The 15521-nt window shown below is 38.8% G+C and overlaps 1 protein-coding gene across 1 annotated transcript; it reads left to right on the top strand.

Moving 5' to 3' along the window:
* Window positions 1–2523: 2523 nt before the first annotated feature.
* On the top strand, window positions 2524–4545 carry LOC128616761 (uncharacterized). The gene is made up of 2 exons (XM_053639556.1): window positions 2524–3389; window positions 3531–4545. Exons 1-2 carry the CDS (start codon window positions 2813–2815, stop codon window positions 3974–3976), a joined length of 1023 nt encoding a protein of 340 aa, XP_053495531.1. The 5' UTR covers window positions 2524–2812; the 3' UTR covers window positions 3977–4545.
* Window positions 4546–15521: the final 10976 nt, after the last annotated feature.

Below are 15521 nucleotides of genomic sequence, written 5' to 3'. Positions count from 1 at the left end.
CCAATACCCAGAACACACTGCGGCCTACAAATATGGCCACCCCGGAGACTGCATCCCAGAATCCACCACTACTAACACACTCCCAATCACCAGACTTCTGATCACACACACCTGTTCCCATCTCACATGCACATAAAAGAGACTCTCATTCACTGAAAGTTTGTGAAGTAAATGCTCAGTTTGTCCTAGCACATCTGACTTTACCTAGCATTTTGTACTGTGTTGAATATCCTAGTTTTCAATTCTCTGCCTGTTTTTAAATCTTGTGTTTAGCTTTGCCTAGTTGACTCTGCACATCGCCTTACCCTCAGCTGTTTTTGACTTTGACCTGCTTAACGTTTTGGTATTGTCTGCGTTGCTGTCCTTGAAATAAGCTCAACTGGAACTGTTGCAGTCCAAAATTCCTGACAATGTTACACATAATTTTTATTATTTTTATTTTATGCTAGGCAGTGTCACACTGAGTGACACCTTCTAAAGCTGGCACACTTCATCACATTACACGTTTAATTTCCAATTTTAAAATTTAAGTTCTCAACATCCTTGCAAGGCAGTGAGTTAAATCATGACATATTTAACTCCACCACACAATTAATAATTCACCACGCAGATGATGAGCAACAAAATTGCTTCACAGTGGCTAGACAACCATTTTCCTATGAAGAGAAAGCAATCTCATTTTGGATTTTACACGTTATCCAGGTGATTGATTCAGTATATTCCTCTGCTTTCAACTTAAACATTATTAAAACAAGTGTCATGTAAAATATGTATTTTAAAAACACAAACAGACGCAACAATCTCTTTATATAATTTTCACAGTTCTTACAGTATATATACACAATGGAAGAAAATTGTTCATAATATACATAAGAAAATAAACTCCAGTCCACTAGTTGAGTGCTTCTCTGTTCAGTAGTTTGGTCAGACTATATAATAGGATACTCCTGTCTTGTATATTACTGATTTGCAATAAGAGGGCGATTGGGTTTAAGTGCAGCCAAAAGAAAATCATCCAACACCGCTGACTACAGCAATGTGGATTAACAGTGGAGGAATGGTGCGGTACAACTGAGCACTTCCAACAGCATCAGTCAAGCCTTAAAATGAAGACACAAACTATTTTTAACACCAGCCTGCCTCAGGCGATGGGAAAAAGATATGGACTTCAGTAGAACACACTCCAACTGGTACACAGCATACACCAAGTCTGTCCAACACCGAGTACTGTCAGGGCTTAAAAGGGTACTTCCTTAACCTAACATGTGCAAAAGTGGTGTCAAAGAATAAAAGAGTGTGTGAGTGTGTCTACAGGAGAACGAGACAAAGTGAGAGATGGTGTTAGGAATTTAATCTCTCTAATGAGTGAATTTATCCCATTTTATGGATCTCTCCCAAGCACATAATTAAAAGCCATCTTGGCAAATGTAGTCCTTCTGGGACAAATATACACGTATGCATACATGTTCAGATTTCACTGAACAGAGAAAGGTAGGGGGAAAATATTTTCAGATGTGTACATGCCAAAAATTAAAAAGGTTCAGTAGTTATATCATACACTTTCTGTCAAACTGTCAATCAAAGTAGTGTGTTTGATAATTTATGACCCTCTGTGCTTCCCTGACTGGCAGGTCTGTAGGGGTGGTGAGGGGGGTAACCCTATCGAGTGTATCAGCTGGTCAATCTGGCTCCTTTGTGTCTGGGGGTGTTGTGGAGAGGTGTGGGGGCGGGGATAGCCCCCCTCCCAACAAAAGGTGTTTATGTTAATGAGTTTGGTTTTTGGTGGGGTGAAATACGTCTGAAAAGAAATAATGTTTTTAATATGGGGATGTGTTTGTGTTACTGTGTGGGGGTATTTCGTTTGTGTAAACACACTGTTAGAAAAGCATGATGTTTGAATGTGTACGTATATGAGTAGAATATTTGTTTTGTGAAATAAATGAAAACAATTGTTGATTATGTTTTTAGGGATCCCGGTTTACCTTTGAATAAAAAGTTTAGGAGTTAAAGCGTCTTTTTTTTCTTTTTCTTTCTTTTTTTTTTTTTTTAAAGAATCTGTTTAAAAGAATCGTTTGTATTACATACATTCTAAACACAAACCTTTAGGATGTAAAAATGATTAAAAGAGCTGTTTAAAAAGAACAGCGCATATTACATGACTTCTAAACAAAGATCCTTACGAGGTAAAACTGTTAAAGTGCTGGTTAAAAGATGTTTAAACTAGGAGATAAGTTTTTTTTTTTCAAGAGATGTCTTCCAGTCGCTGTGTTAAGCAGTAATGAAGTTAAACTGAAACACCTCACTCTCGCTAAACCCCGCCCACACATACGTGTTTTCAGACACCTCTCTCTCTCTCTCTCTCTCTCTCTCTCTCTCTCTCTCTCTCTCTCTCTAAACACACCCATACACGTGTTTTCATCGTAGCCAGTAAGTTCTGTCAAAATGTCAATCACGGCGGTAGAACTAGAGGGCTAATTTATGGCCTCGTCCTTGTCAGGCCTGCGTTTCTCTAGGAGTGCTTAATTTATGGCCCTTTGTTTCTTCCTGACCAAGAGTTTTTTATGACTGGGGGGTCGTGGTGTGATCCTACAGATTGTTCATGATAATGAGTGTCTGTGGGGGTGTTAATGGCTTTACGACACACCCTACAATAGGTATGCGTTATGTTTAAAAGTAGAGTCAGTTACGCAGAAGTCTCTAAGATCTCGGCTGTGTATCAGAGCGCTGTGTAATTTTAGGCGAATCGTCGATTCTCGTTTTAACTCACCGCTAAAGCTTTATATTTTATTTTGGAGAATACTTCAAAGAGGAGATGGCCGTCTATCGTAACAGTAAGTGTTTTGTTTTATTTTATTATTATTATTATTACACATTGTTAAGAATGTTTTTATTTATAAACGAATTTATGGGTTTATTGTGGTGGATAAAACAGATATCTAACGTTACAGGTGATGCTGACATTGTGTCTATCCCGGACATCGTAGACGAAATACATTTTCTGAGCAAGGCAAGTGGTACGTACGTTGTTATTCTTTATAAGTATTCGATCCTATGTATTGTGTATGTGTTTAATGATTTTACTTTATTTTACACAAAGGGGCGAACACAGAAGTCCCGCGAGTCAGGTTTGAAAACCCCGTGTTGGGTAAGATCTGTAATAATGAGATATTTAGCTGTTATGTTTAAAAGCGGTTTAAGATGTTCTCTTATGTATTGTGTTCGTTTGTTTACTGTTCAACGCTTGTCAGATCTTGTAAACAAGATCGCTGCACCCGAGTTCAAAAATAGTGCTGCGGTTTCTACTGAACGCGGTATACCAACGAGCTCTGGAAAGGCCGAGCGTAAAACAGTCGCTCAGGTCCACAGCGCGGGTGTCGCGACGTCTAAACGTAAACGATCAAGATCTCTCTCACGATCGACAGACGGTATGTAGCATGTATTTTTTACATTTTTTTTAAAAAAGAGTGTTTCATCATCCTAATTAGTGAAGGTATCCTAAGCAATGTTTTGTGTTTTTTTTTTTCCAACAGAGTCAGCTGTGAATGAACCGAGCGCTATAGACTCTTGTTTGAACTGGAATCAGGAGCTGTTTGATTCGTGGGACGCCTGTGTATTTACCCCGGTTCCTGGAGACGATCTGCCTTCAAACCAAGAAGCATTTGGTCGCGAGGCTGCTGTTGTTCTAGACAATAACAGAGACTCGGCAGAGGTGATACGAACCGGGTTCAAGGCCATCGAGGATCGTATTGCTGGATTTGAAAAGACTTTTGCTAGCGTCACCGAGCGTCTGGACATTATAGAGAAGAATCAGCGTCTTTATAATCAAAGTGTTGTGGAAACATTACAAAACCATATCATCACACACAAACAAATCATAGCAACCCAGAAGCTTCTTGCTGGGGAGATTCGACACGTTGATCACAATCAACACCTGACGACGGAATTGTTAAAACAGTTTGTACAGAAACTCGGGTGAGTTGTACAATAAGTATTTTATACCCCTCTGTGTGTGTGTGTGTGTGTGTGTGTGTGTGTGTGTGTGTGTGTGTGTTTATTTGCTGGTTTGTATCTGGTTTACTGTGTGTGATATTTTTTTATTTTATTTTATTTTTTTTTACTAGTTTTTGTTTCAATTAAAAAAAAAATCTGTTAAAATGTCAAAGCGGTGTGGTGAAAACTCGAGTAATCTGGGAGCTGCAATTAAATCTAGAAGATGCAACGATGGTGTGTGTACTTTTGAACAGCGTGGCAATACAGAGACGTTACAGGGTTCAATTCAGACAATGGAGGATCTGAATAGACAGCAGTCTACCACTGATACTTTGTTGGACTAATTAAACAGTGTTAGATCAGTGGCTGAGGTTCAAACAGAACCACTGCCTAATTCGTTGTTAGACAGCGATTCAAATTCACAGCAGGTGGGGTGGGGGTCAGACAGTCAATCGTTTAATCCTTCGGAGCCAAATTTTGGGTTATCCGAAGCCGCTATTGAGTCTATCGTAAGAGAGGGTGGGTCTGTTGGTGGTTATACGGTGGTACCGAGACGCAGATTTAATAGTTTGGAGATACGGCGTTGTATAAATGTGTGATAACTGCTCCAGACCTGGCTGCGTACACTATATTTCTGCATGATATCATGTCTGAAATAGTGTCGTTTTCCAGACTGCTGGCCGGCGATGGGGGTTTAATCAACATTACCTTGAGAGGCCCTAGTCTACCCTCTGATGTTAACGCTGTCTTGTCACCTGATAACGATTACGATTTGCACATATTCACACAACAGCTAGAGAACATTATGCAAAGTAATTCTGACGTACGGGCTGATTAATGTCTAGATCTGAAAGTGTCTGTAGCTCACGGTAAACACGGTGGTGCTTATCGAAAGATACGTGATTTAGATCATAACGAGGTGATTGCCAGAAACAGAATGAATCTGTTCTGTCCCAACAACATATCTAACAATCTGTGTTTTGCGATCTGTCTGTCCCATTTTCTACAACCGCATACGCCATGTAGTGAACTTGAGTCGTTAGCCGCGTCTCTACAGAAAACTGCAGGGTATTCGGTACAACAAAAGATAGAGTTTAGTGACATCACACGGTTTGAACGGTTGTTACATGTTAAAATAGTGGTGTTCCATAGAACATGTTCTGGTCTGTTGGAACACTTTACGAACAATGACGAGCCTCATAATAAGACCGTGTTCTAGTTTCTACACAACGAACGTTATTTCTTGATAAAGAACCTAAAAGCATTAATTGGTACACCATACGTGTGCGAATACTGCTATCATGGTTTTACTAGCCGTAGACACCATATGTGTAAATACGTTTGCGATGTATGTAATGCACCCGATTGTCATAAATACGTTGGCAAAACGAGGCAATGTCACGGGTGTTTGCAGTACTGCAGATCAGCCTACTGTTACAACGCGCATAAACAAATGCAAACAGGACAACAGTACGCTCAGTGTGATGTCACTAAATACTGTCAGAAATGTAATAGGCGATATCATGTCAACGGAGCCGCACCAAAAAAAACATATGTGCCCTACAGAACACTGTATCCATTGTAAAGCTGAATTGGTTAATGACGGAGTGACCAATGTTTCATACAACCGATAAAAATGGAACCACCTAGCGACAAATACATTTATTATGATTTTGAGACACAACAAACGGATGGTAAACACGTAGCAAATGTCGTATGCGCCATTACATTTAAAGGGGAAGAGTTCACAGCCGCTGGTACAGACTGTATAGATCAACTTGTTAAAAAGTTTAGAAAGCCTCATTATCAGAATTACACATGGGTTGCACACAACGCTTCAGGGTTTGACAATTTTATACTATTGGAATATTTTGCAAAAGCAGGGCTAACACTCCAAATTACTATGCAAGGCTGTCGGATCATTTTAATGTATGATAAGACATTCAAACAACGTTTCATCGATAGCTACTCTTTCATCCCTGTGCGTCTGTCCATGACATCCGCCGCGTTAAATCTAACCTGTGGTGAGAAAGGTCATTTTCCACATCTGTTCAATAGAACAGAAAATGAAGACTACGTAGGCCCATACCCTGATAAGCATTTCTGCGGCTATGAGACAGTGTCTGACAAAGAGAGGGCTCTGTTTGATGAGTGGTATGTTACAGTGTCAGGTAAGGTTTTTGATTTAAAAAAAAGAGCTCGCCATGTACTGCAAGAACGATGTCGTTTTGCTCCGTGAGGCATGCATGAAGTACCGTGACGAATTCATACAATGTACCAAACTCGACCCATTCAGATACACCACATTAGCAGCGTGCTGCATGGCCGTGTATAAAACCCACTATCTACCTAAAGACACCCTAGCTCTGACCCATAACAATGCATACACAAATCAGAACAAGACATACTCGGCCGTTTCCATTGAATGGCTTGAATATGTCAAAACAACACGCGGCGTGAACATTCAGCACACTTTAAATCATGGAGAGATGGTGATTGGAAAATATCATCTCGATGGTTATTATGAAAAGGATGGTGTCAAATACGGTTTCGAATTCAACGGATGCATGTTTCACGGGCATGAATGTCGTTATAACGCAAACCATTTACATCCGTTATCAAAAGTGCCCTACGGTTTGCTCAGAAGACAGTTTGATGATAAGCTCAAAATTTTGGAAAAGGTGTCTCGATGTTGAGGTGATGTGGGAATGTGATTGGAATAACGCTAAACAAAACGATGTCACTGTAATGGCGTTTATGTCCACTTACACACATCCTGAACGATTGAAACCGCGCAACGCGCTATTTGGTGGTCGTACTAACGCGTACAAATTGTATCACAAAGCCGACAATAGTGAAAAAATACGATATGTCAACTTTACAAGTTTGTACCCCTTTTGCCAGGCCAAAAAATGTTACCCCATAGGACATCCACAAATAATTTTCAAGGATTTTGAACCTCTTGAAAATTATTATGGGTTTGTCAAGGCTACAGTACTGCCACCACGAAAACTGCTTCACCCCGTCTTTCCCTATAGGACTGGTGGTAAGCTTATGTTTCCACTTTGTCGTACATGCGCTGAACATCAGAATCAGACAGACCCGTGTGGGCATACTGATGAGGAAAGAGCTATTTCAGGGTGTTGGGTCAGCATAGAGCTGTTGAAAGGTGTGGAAAAGGGTTATATTGTAACGAACGTGGACGAGGTGTGGCATTTTCCACAACGGTCAGAAACTTTGTTTTGTGATTATGTTAAAACATTTTTACAATATAAACAAGAGGCCAGCGGTTTCCCCGCACACGTTATGACAAACACAGACAAGGAATCCTACATCTCAGACTACTTTGAGAAAGAGGGGCTTAAGATGGACGCCGGTAAGATAAGTCGCAACCCAGCACGGCGTTCTATTAACAAACTTCTGCTGAACTCACTTTGGGGTCGTTTCTCCATGCGTGAAAACTTGCCGTGTGCAGAGTTAATTTCGGACCCGGAACAATTTACACAGCTCATATTGGGTGACGGGTATGATGTTAAACACCTTTCCTTCGTTTCAGACAGCGTGGCTCTAATTCAGTGGTGTTATGCGGATGGGAAAGGGGGGCAGACTCGCGACATCAACATCTTTCTTGGGGCTTTCACAACAGCTCATGCCCGTCTAGAACTTTACGAATTAATGGACAAATTGGGTGACAGGCTGTTGTACAGTGACACAGACAGTGTGATCTTTACATCTAGAGAGGGCGACTGGGAACCTCCGTTGGACCCCTATCTCGGTAATTTAACTGACGAGGTTGGAGCTGGTGATCATATTGTAGAATTTTGTTCAGGCGGACCAGAAACATACGGCTACCACGCTGCGAAGGGTAAGGTATGCATGAAAGCCAAAGGTGTCACGCTCAACGCAGTAAATTTAAAAGCCATTAGATTAGACACCCTGAGAGAGAGATACTTTGTATATATTGTAACCTTATTTTTGACAGGTATAGGTCAAAGGTCAAAAAGATACACATTCTAACTCTCTATATCTAGATCAAAGGTCATGATCATAATATATATATATAGTTATGTTAAATCGGGATCACATCCATTCGTGACACAAACGTTACCATACATGGTATGGCCATGTGTATTTCAGACACCCACACACATTGCACACATGTTCTTTCTTTTCACATAGAATATGAAACTCTCTGTGGTAGGTCATAAAAATATATATAGTTATTTTAATCTGGATCACATCCATTCATGACACAAACGTTACCATACCTGGTACGGCCATATGTTTTCCACCCCACACACGTTGCACACATGGTCTTTCTAACACTCTGTGGTAGGTCATAAAATATATATATATAGTTATGTTAAATCTGGATCACATCCATTCGTGACAGAAACGTTACCATACATGGTACGGCCATATGTTTTCCACCCACACAAGATGCACACACATGTTCTTTCTAACACTCTGTGGTAGGTCATAAAAATATATATATAGTTATGTTAAATCTGGATCACATCCATTCGTGGCAGAAACGTTACCATACACGGTACGGCCATGTGTATTCCACATCCAAACAAAAATATGACACACACGCGCACGCACAAACACACACGTGCACGTACAGACAAATGCATGCATACGAACCTGTTTATAAAAGTAGAGCATCCCTCTAGGTTTTATAATACTCTGTACTTAGAACAACGTGTGCGAGCTTACAACATGGCTGATGTTTGTCCTAACGTGCCGAAAAAAGCTCACCCTTTTTTGGGAAGAATAGAAAAAATGTTAGAACATGAAAAGATTCAATATTGGGTAATGTCAAACGGATGTACAGCCGGGTTTTTTTTCGATGCAGAAAAAGGAACCGTTTTGCTTTTCAAGTTCTCGGTCCCGGGACACACGATCTTTTCCTTTCACGTAGAATATGAAGCACTCTGAGTCAGGCCTAGGTCAAAGGTCAACACCGTAAAACCCCGTTCTGATGCATTCCCGCGCACACACCACACACACTAGCATGCATACGAACCTGTTTATAAAAGTCGAGCACTTCGAAAGTTTTAACATCGGCAAAGGTTCGACCGAATTTCCAGAGTCTATTCTTCACTACTTCCGGAATCAAACACTTCGAAAGTTTGAACATCGGCAAAGTTCAACAGAATTTCCAGAGTCTATCTTTCACTACTTCCAGACACCATGGAATTCTCGGCAGGTAAAAATATGTATTTTAATCAATTAATAGTTAAATATAAAATGAAATACAATGTTTATGTAATTATCCAACTGGCAATGATATTGATATAAACTTAGAACTAATCTTCCTGAGTACAAAAATCATCATCCTTATCTGGTCATTATGTAATCTGGTACGATACTTTATCTAAAATTTAAATTTTCATTACATTTATATTACAGTGCAAGACCGAGTTAAGCTCATCTGATTCTAGTGTATAGGTAATTAAAATTTGTCTCTTAGATCTATGTAGTGATCTAAAATGGGAATGTTAAGTTATTAAAAGTATGTTTTACTGTTTTATAGACAGCTTGGTGATTATTTCTGATGATGAGATTCCCGAAACAACCACTCATGACCTTTTGAATCTGAGCTCCACACGTAAGTCATAACATAAAATTATGAATGTTTCATGCTGTAAAAGTCTTTCATACGTGAATATAACATTGTTTGTATCATATTCAGAAGTTGAGGGAAACGTGACTAACAGTGCTTACGACGGAGATATTTCAGGTGAGTTGATGTATATTTTTACCTTCTATTTACCCAGCACAAAAAATAAATAAATAAAAGCTCTTTCACATGTTCTGTGACTTATAGATACGAGTGATGCAATAGAAAACCAAGATGAAATCATCTCGGAAACCGACATTCAACAAGACATCGAACTACAACAGATCTGTGCATTGTGGTGTGAATTCTTCGAAGCAAAGACTGATTTATTGGAAAACTTTGGACAGATTGATTATACACTTGAATCTGGTCGAGGTACAGATTTTATCCCTTTACTGTACAACACGCTTGAAAATGTGAATAGATGTCTCTCAGTGAACATAAAGTTGATTAGAAAATTGTATGATAGATATGGCTCAGAAACGACTGAAATGCAGTTCGGATATGGAGACTAAAAAAAAAAAAAAAAGAGAACGGAAAATTCTCCATTATCGCATGATTTCTTTTATGACGGAAACCAGAGTTTTTCAAATGGTCCGTTATATCATGATTCGTACACACCCCCTGAACCCATGTTTAACTGAAGTGATCAACCGGCTGAACGAAAGTTTAATTCCGTCACACCAAGTCGTTAGTGAGAGACCTAATCAGAGTCCAAATTACGCCGTATCAAACACATCGGTGACGCCAAACGATATATTTTCTGAATTAAATCAATGTCTGTTAGAGTTACATAATAACCTAAATGAACACGGTCATTTAAGTACAATCAGTACAATTAAACCCTGATCTAATCGATGCAGTCAATCAGTTGAATGAAAATTTAAGATCGTCAGAGCAGAGCAATACTCAAAATGAAAACCCCAGCCGAAATTCCAGTCAAACTGTATCAAGTACGCCGGTGACGTCGCACGACATATTTTTCGAATTAAATCAATGTCTGCTAGAGCTACAAAATAACCTAATCGAACAAAGAGAATCTATGCAGATAAATCCATGTTTAATAGACGTGGTGAATCAAATCAATGAAAATATGTCATTATCTCCCGTTCAGAATATCGTCTCAACTCCAGAAAACGCTCAGGAACCTAGACCGTTATCTTCTCATGATATGATACACAAACTTAATCAAAGTCTTATGAGGATAAATGACAGTCTTGTTAACTTAATCGAAAACCCAGACAATATTGCACAAAATTCAGAAAACGATAATGAACACAACCGTCCAATGGAAAACATACACTCGCCTAATACCCAAGATTCCCAAATGGAAAACATACACTCACCTAATACCCAAGATTCCCAAATGGAAAACACACATTCGCCCGATACCCAAGATTCTCAAATTGAAAACATGCACTCGCCTGATATCCAAGATTCTCAAATGGAAAACTCGCCCGATATCCATGTAGAGCAAGAGGGTGATGGATTAGATCCAAATATTAGAATAATTAATCGGGAAAGATTCAACAACACTGAGATTAGGAGAAGAGTGAATTTTTCTTCTATTGCGAATGTTGACAGCTTTGCAGATTTTTATAATTATGTTTTAGAGATTTTAAACAGTGTGATTGAAATTGCTAACAATTTAATTTCTGCCAAGGCTGTAGTCACCGTTGAAATTAGAGGTGATACGATCAATGTTTCATCACGCGTTCAATTAGACAATGGTGTCATCGATTTAGGTTCTTTTCTGACCATGCTCGAAAATGCAATTCAGAGTAAACGTGAAATTTTTACCGATAATACCCTTGAAATAGTCGTCCAAATCGTCCGACCACCTCGGGCGGTGGAATTAGAAGGAAAATAGGCCATATATTCAAATCAGAAACCATGCAGAAGAAAATGCAGCATCTATACATTTTTCACAACAGAGACAACACCGATGTGTTTGATATGGCGTAATTTGGACTCTGATTAGGTCTCTCACTAAGGACTTGGTGTGACGGAATTAAACTTTCGTTCAGCCGGTTGATCACTTCAGTTAAACATGGGTTCAGGGGGTGTGTACGAATCATGATATAACGGACCATTTGAAAAACTCTGGTTTCCGTCATAAAAGAAATCATGCGATAATGGAGAATTTTCCGTTCTCTTTTTTTTTTTTTTTTTTAGTCTCCATATCCGAACTGCATTTCAGTCGTTTCTGAGCCATATCTATCATACAATTTTCTAATCAACTTTATGTTCACTGAGAGACATCTATTCACATTTTCAAGCGTGTTGTACAGTAAAGGGATAAAATCTGTACCTCGACCAGATTCAAGTGTATAATCAATCTGTCCAAAGTTTTCCAATAAATCAGTCTTTGCTTCGAAGAATTCACGCCACAATGCACAGATCTGTTGTAGTTCGATGTCTTGTTGAATGTCGGTTTCCGAGATGGTTTCCTCTTGGTCTTCTATTGCATCACTCGTATCTATAAGTCACAGAACATGTGAAAGAGCTTTTATTTATTTATTTTTTGTGCTGGGTAAATAGAAGGTAAAAATATACATCAACTTACCTGAAATATCTCCGTCGTAAGCACTGTTAGTCACGTTTCCCTCAACTTCTGAATATGATACAAACAATGTTATATTCACGTATGAAAGACTTTTACAGCATGAAACATTCATAATTTTATGTTATGACTTACGTGTGGAGCTCAGATTCAAAAGGTCATGAGTGGTTGTTTCGGGAATCTCATCATCAGAAATAATCACCAAGCTGTCTATAAAACAGTAAAACATACTTTTAATAACTTAACATTCCCATTTTAGATCACTACATAGATCTAAGAGACAAATTTTAATTACCTATACACTAGAATCAGATGAGCTTAACTCGGTCTTGCACTGTAATATAAATGTAATGAAAATTTAAATTTTAGATAAAGTATCGTACCAGATTACATAATGACCAGATAAGGATGATGATTTTTGTACTCAGGAAGATTAGTTCTAAGTTTATATCAATATCATTGCCAGTTGGATAATTACATAAACATTGTATTTCATTTTATATTTAACTATTAATTGATTAAAATACATATTTTTACCTGCCGAGAATTCCATGGTGTCTGGAAGTAGTGAAAGATAGACTCTGGAAATTCTGTTGAACTTTGCCGATGTTCAAACTTTCGAAGTGTTTGATTCCGGAAGTAGTGAAGAATAGACTCTGGAAATTCGGTCGAACCTTTGCCGATGTTAAAACTTTCGAAGTGCTCGACTTTTATAAACAGGTTCGTATGCATGCTAGTGTGTGTGGTGTGTGCGCGGGAATGCATCAGAACGGGGTTTTACGGTGTTGACCTTTGACCTAGGCCTGACTCAGAGTGCTTCATATTCTACGTGAAAGGAAAAGATCGTGTGTCCCGGGACCGAGAACTTGAAAAGCAAAACGGTTCCTTTTTCTGCATCGAAAAAAAACCCGGCTGTACATCCGTTTGACATTACCCAATATTGAATCTTTTCATGTTCTAACATTTTTTCTATTCTTCCCAAAAAAGGGTGAGCTTTTTTCGGCACGTTAGGACAAACATCAGCCATGTTGTAAGCTCGCACACGTTGTTCTAAGTACAGAGTATTATAAAACCTAGAGGGATGCTCGACTTTTATAAACAGGTTCGTATGCATGCGTTTGTCCGTACGTGCACGTGTGTGTTTGTGCATGCGCGTGTGTGTGTGTGTCATATTTTTGTTTGGCTGTGGAATACACATGGCCGTACCATGTATGGTAACGTTTGTGTCATGAATGGATGTGATCCAGATTTAACATAACTATATATATTTTTATGACCTACCTCAGAGTGTTAGAAAGAACATGTGTGTGCAACTTGTGTGGGTGGAAAACATATGGTCGTACCATGTATGGTAACGTTTCTGTCACGAATGGATGTGATCCAGATTTAACATAACTATATATATATTTTATGACCTACCACAGAGAGTTTCATATTCTATGTGAAAAGAAAGAACATATGTGCAACGTGTGTGGGTGTCTGGAATACACATGGCCGTACCAGGTATGGTAACGTTTGTGTCACGAATGTATGTGATCCAGATTTAACATAACTATAAATATTTTTATGATCATGACCTTTGATCTAGATATAGAGAGTTAGAATGTGTATCTTTTTGACCTTTGACCTATACCTGTCAAAAATAAGGTTACAATATATACAAACTATCTCTCTCTCAGGGGATGATAGGACAAATATCTTTAATAAATTAAAAGTGTTTTTCAGACAACAACAGAATGGTGATTCTCTGATTTTGGGGGAGATTGGAATTGTACACAGATTTCGTCTCTTGATAGAAATGGGGAAGAACCGCATATACAATCATCTGCAGTTTTAATGTCACTAAAACTTTTAAACTATCAGACATATGGAGAGAAACAAAATCCTTCAGTAAAACTATATACCTGGGTAAAGGTGAATGAGGGGAGGATTTCAGCAGCACGGCTAGATAGAATGTATTTATCGGATAATTTGAGACATCGAATAGTAAATACAGCTATTATCCCTACTCCATATTCTGATCATAAACTTATCACTGTGGATTGCACCTTGACATCCAGAAAGCATAAAAGTTCTTATTGGCATTTTAATGTAAAGTTACTGCAAGATAAAAACTTTTGTGAAACCTTTAAGTCTTTTTGGGAAACCTGGAAAAGGGAAAAAGGTAGATATGAAAATATTACTCTCTGGTGGGAAATTGGTGAAGTGCATATTAGAGAATATTGTCTGCAGTATACATATCACTCGAACCTGTGCTTAAAACGGACCCTCGAGTGGCTTTTTTAAGATTTTTTAATTCTAGGGGGGGGATTTTAATTGTATGGAGCTGGGTATAAACAGGAATCATGTAGAGCCCCACATGTCATCACGTAGAAGGCTAGTTGAATCAATAAATTCCTTTGATTTTGTGGACATTTGGAGACATTTTCAAAACATGCAAAAACAGTATACCTGGGTGCAGTCCTATAATAATATGCTCTCTATGGCCAGATTGGATAAATTTTATGGTTTTAAACACCAGTTAAGTGCTTTTAGAAGTTGTGTAATTATACCAGTAGGTTTTTCAGACCATTGTATGGTTCTCTCTACTGTGTATATAATTAAAGTCAAGCATAAGAGTGCGTATTGGCATTTTAACACCAGTTTATTGCATGACATTCATTTTTGAGATGTGTTTAAATATTTTTGGAGTGATTTTAGGACCACAAAGGTTTCTTTTAAATTGGTGCAACAGTGGTGGGATTTTGCCAAAGCACAAATTAAACAGTTGTCAACGGTATACCTCCAATGTCACGAGAGACACAACTCACCGCATGAAATCCTTGGAGAAGGAAATAATGGAGCTTCAAGGGTTAATGAAAAACACAGGAAGGCAAGTATGCATGGAAAATTTAAGAATAAAAAAGAGTTTATTGACTAAATTGCTAGACATTACCGCACAAGGAGCTCTGGTCAGGTCACGGTTTCAGGATGTGGCTGCACCTTCAAAATTCTTTTTTAATTTGGAAAAAAAGAATGGTCAAAAAAGGATGATACATGGCCTGTTTTCTGACAATGGGACACTTTTATCTGACCACAGAGAAATTCGTAAGAGAGCAGTCAGTTTCTACAAGGAATTGTACAAGTGTGAAATCTCCGATGAGCAGGCCCATGATAACGTCTTTTTGATGGATCTCCCCCAGGTGTCAAAAGAAGCACATGCAGACCTCAGAGGGGCATTGACCCTAGAGGAATTGCTAAGAGCCCTCCAGGGTATGGAGAGTGGCAAGGCACCAGGGATCGATGGTCTACCGGCTGACTTTTATAAGTCTTTTTAGCCGGAAATAGGTGCAGACCTACTGA

This window comes from Ictalurus furcatus, chromosome 13 (genome assembly GCF_023375685.1).
Source record: "Ictalurus furcatus strain D&B chromosome 13, Billie_1.0, whole genome shotgun sequence".
Taxonomy (NCBI): Eukaryota; Metazoa; Chordata; class Actinopteri; order Siluriformes; family Ictaluridae; genus Ictalurus; species Ictalurus furcatus.
Note: the sequence above shows the minus strand (reverse complement) of the source record. Positions and strands in the feature narration are given on the sequence as shown.

Bases quoted from the DNA above. Each gene is read 5' to 3' on its own strand.
- LOC128616761 (XM_053639556.1), top strand. From the start codon at position 2,813: ATGGCCGTCTATCGTAACAGTAAGTGTTTTGTTTTATTTTATTATTAT. The intron at 3,390-3,530 runs GTAAACGATCAA...TTTTTCCAACAG, and splicing joins GGGTGTCGCGACGTCTAAAC to AGTCAGCTGTGAATGAACCG.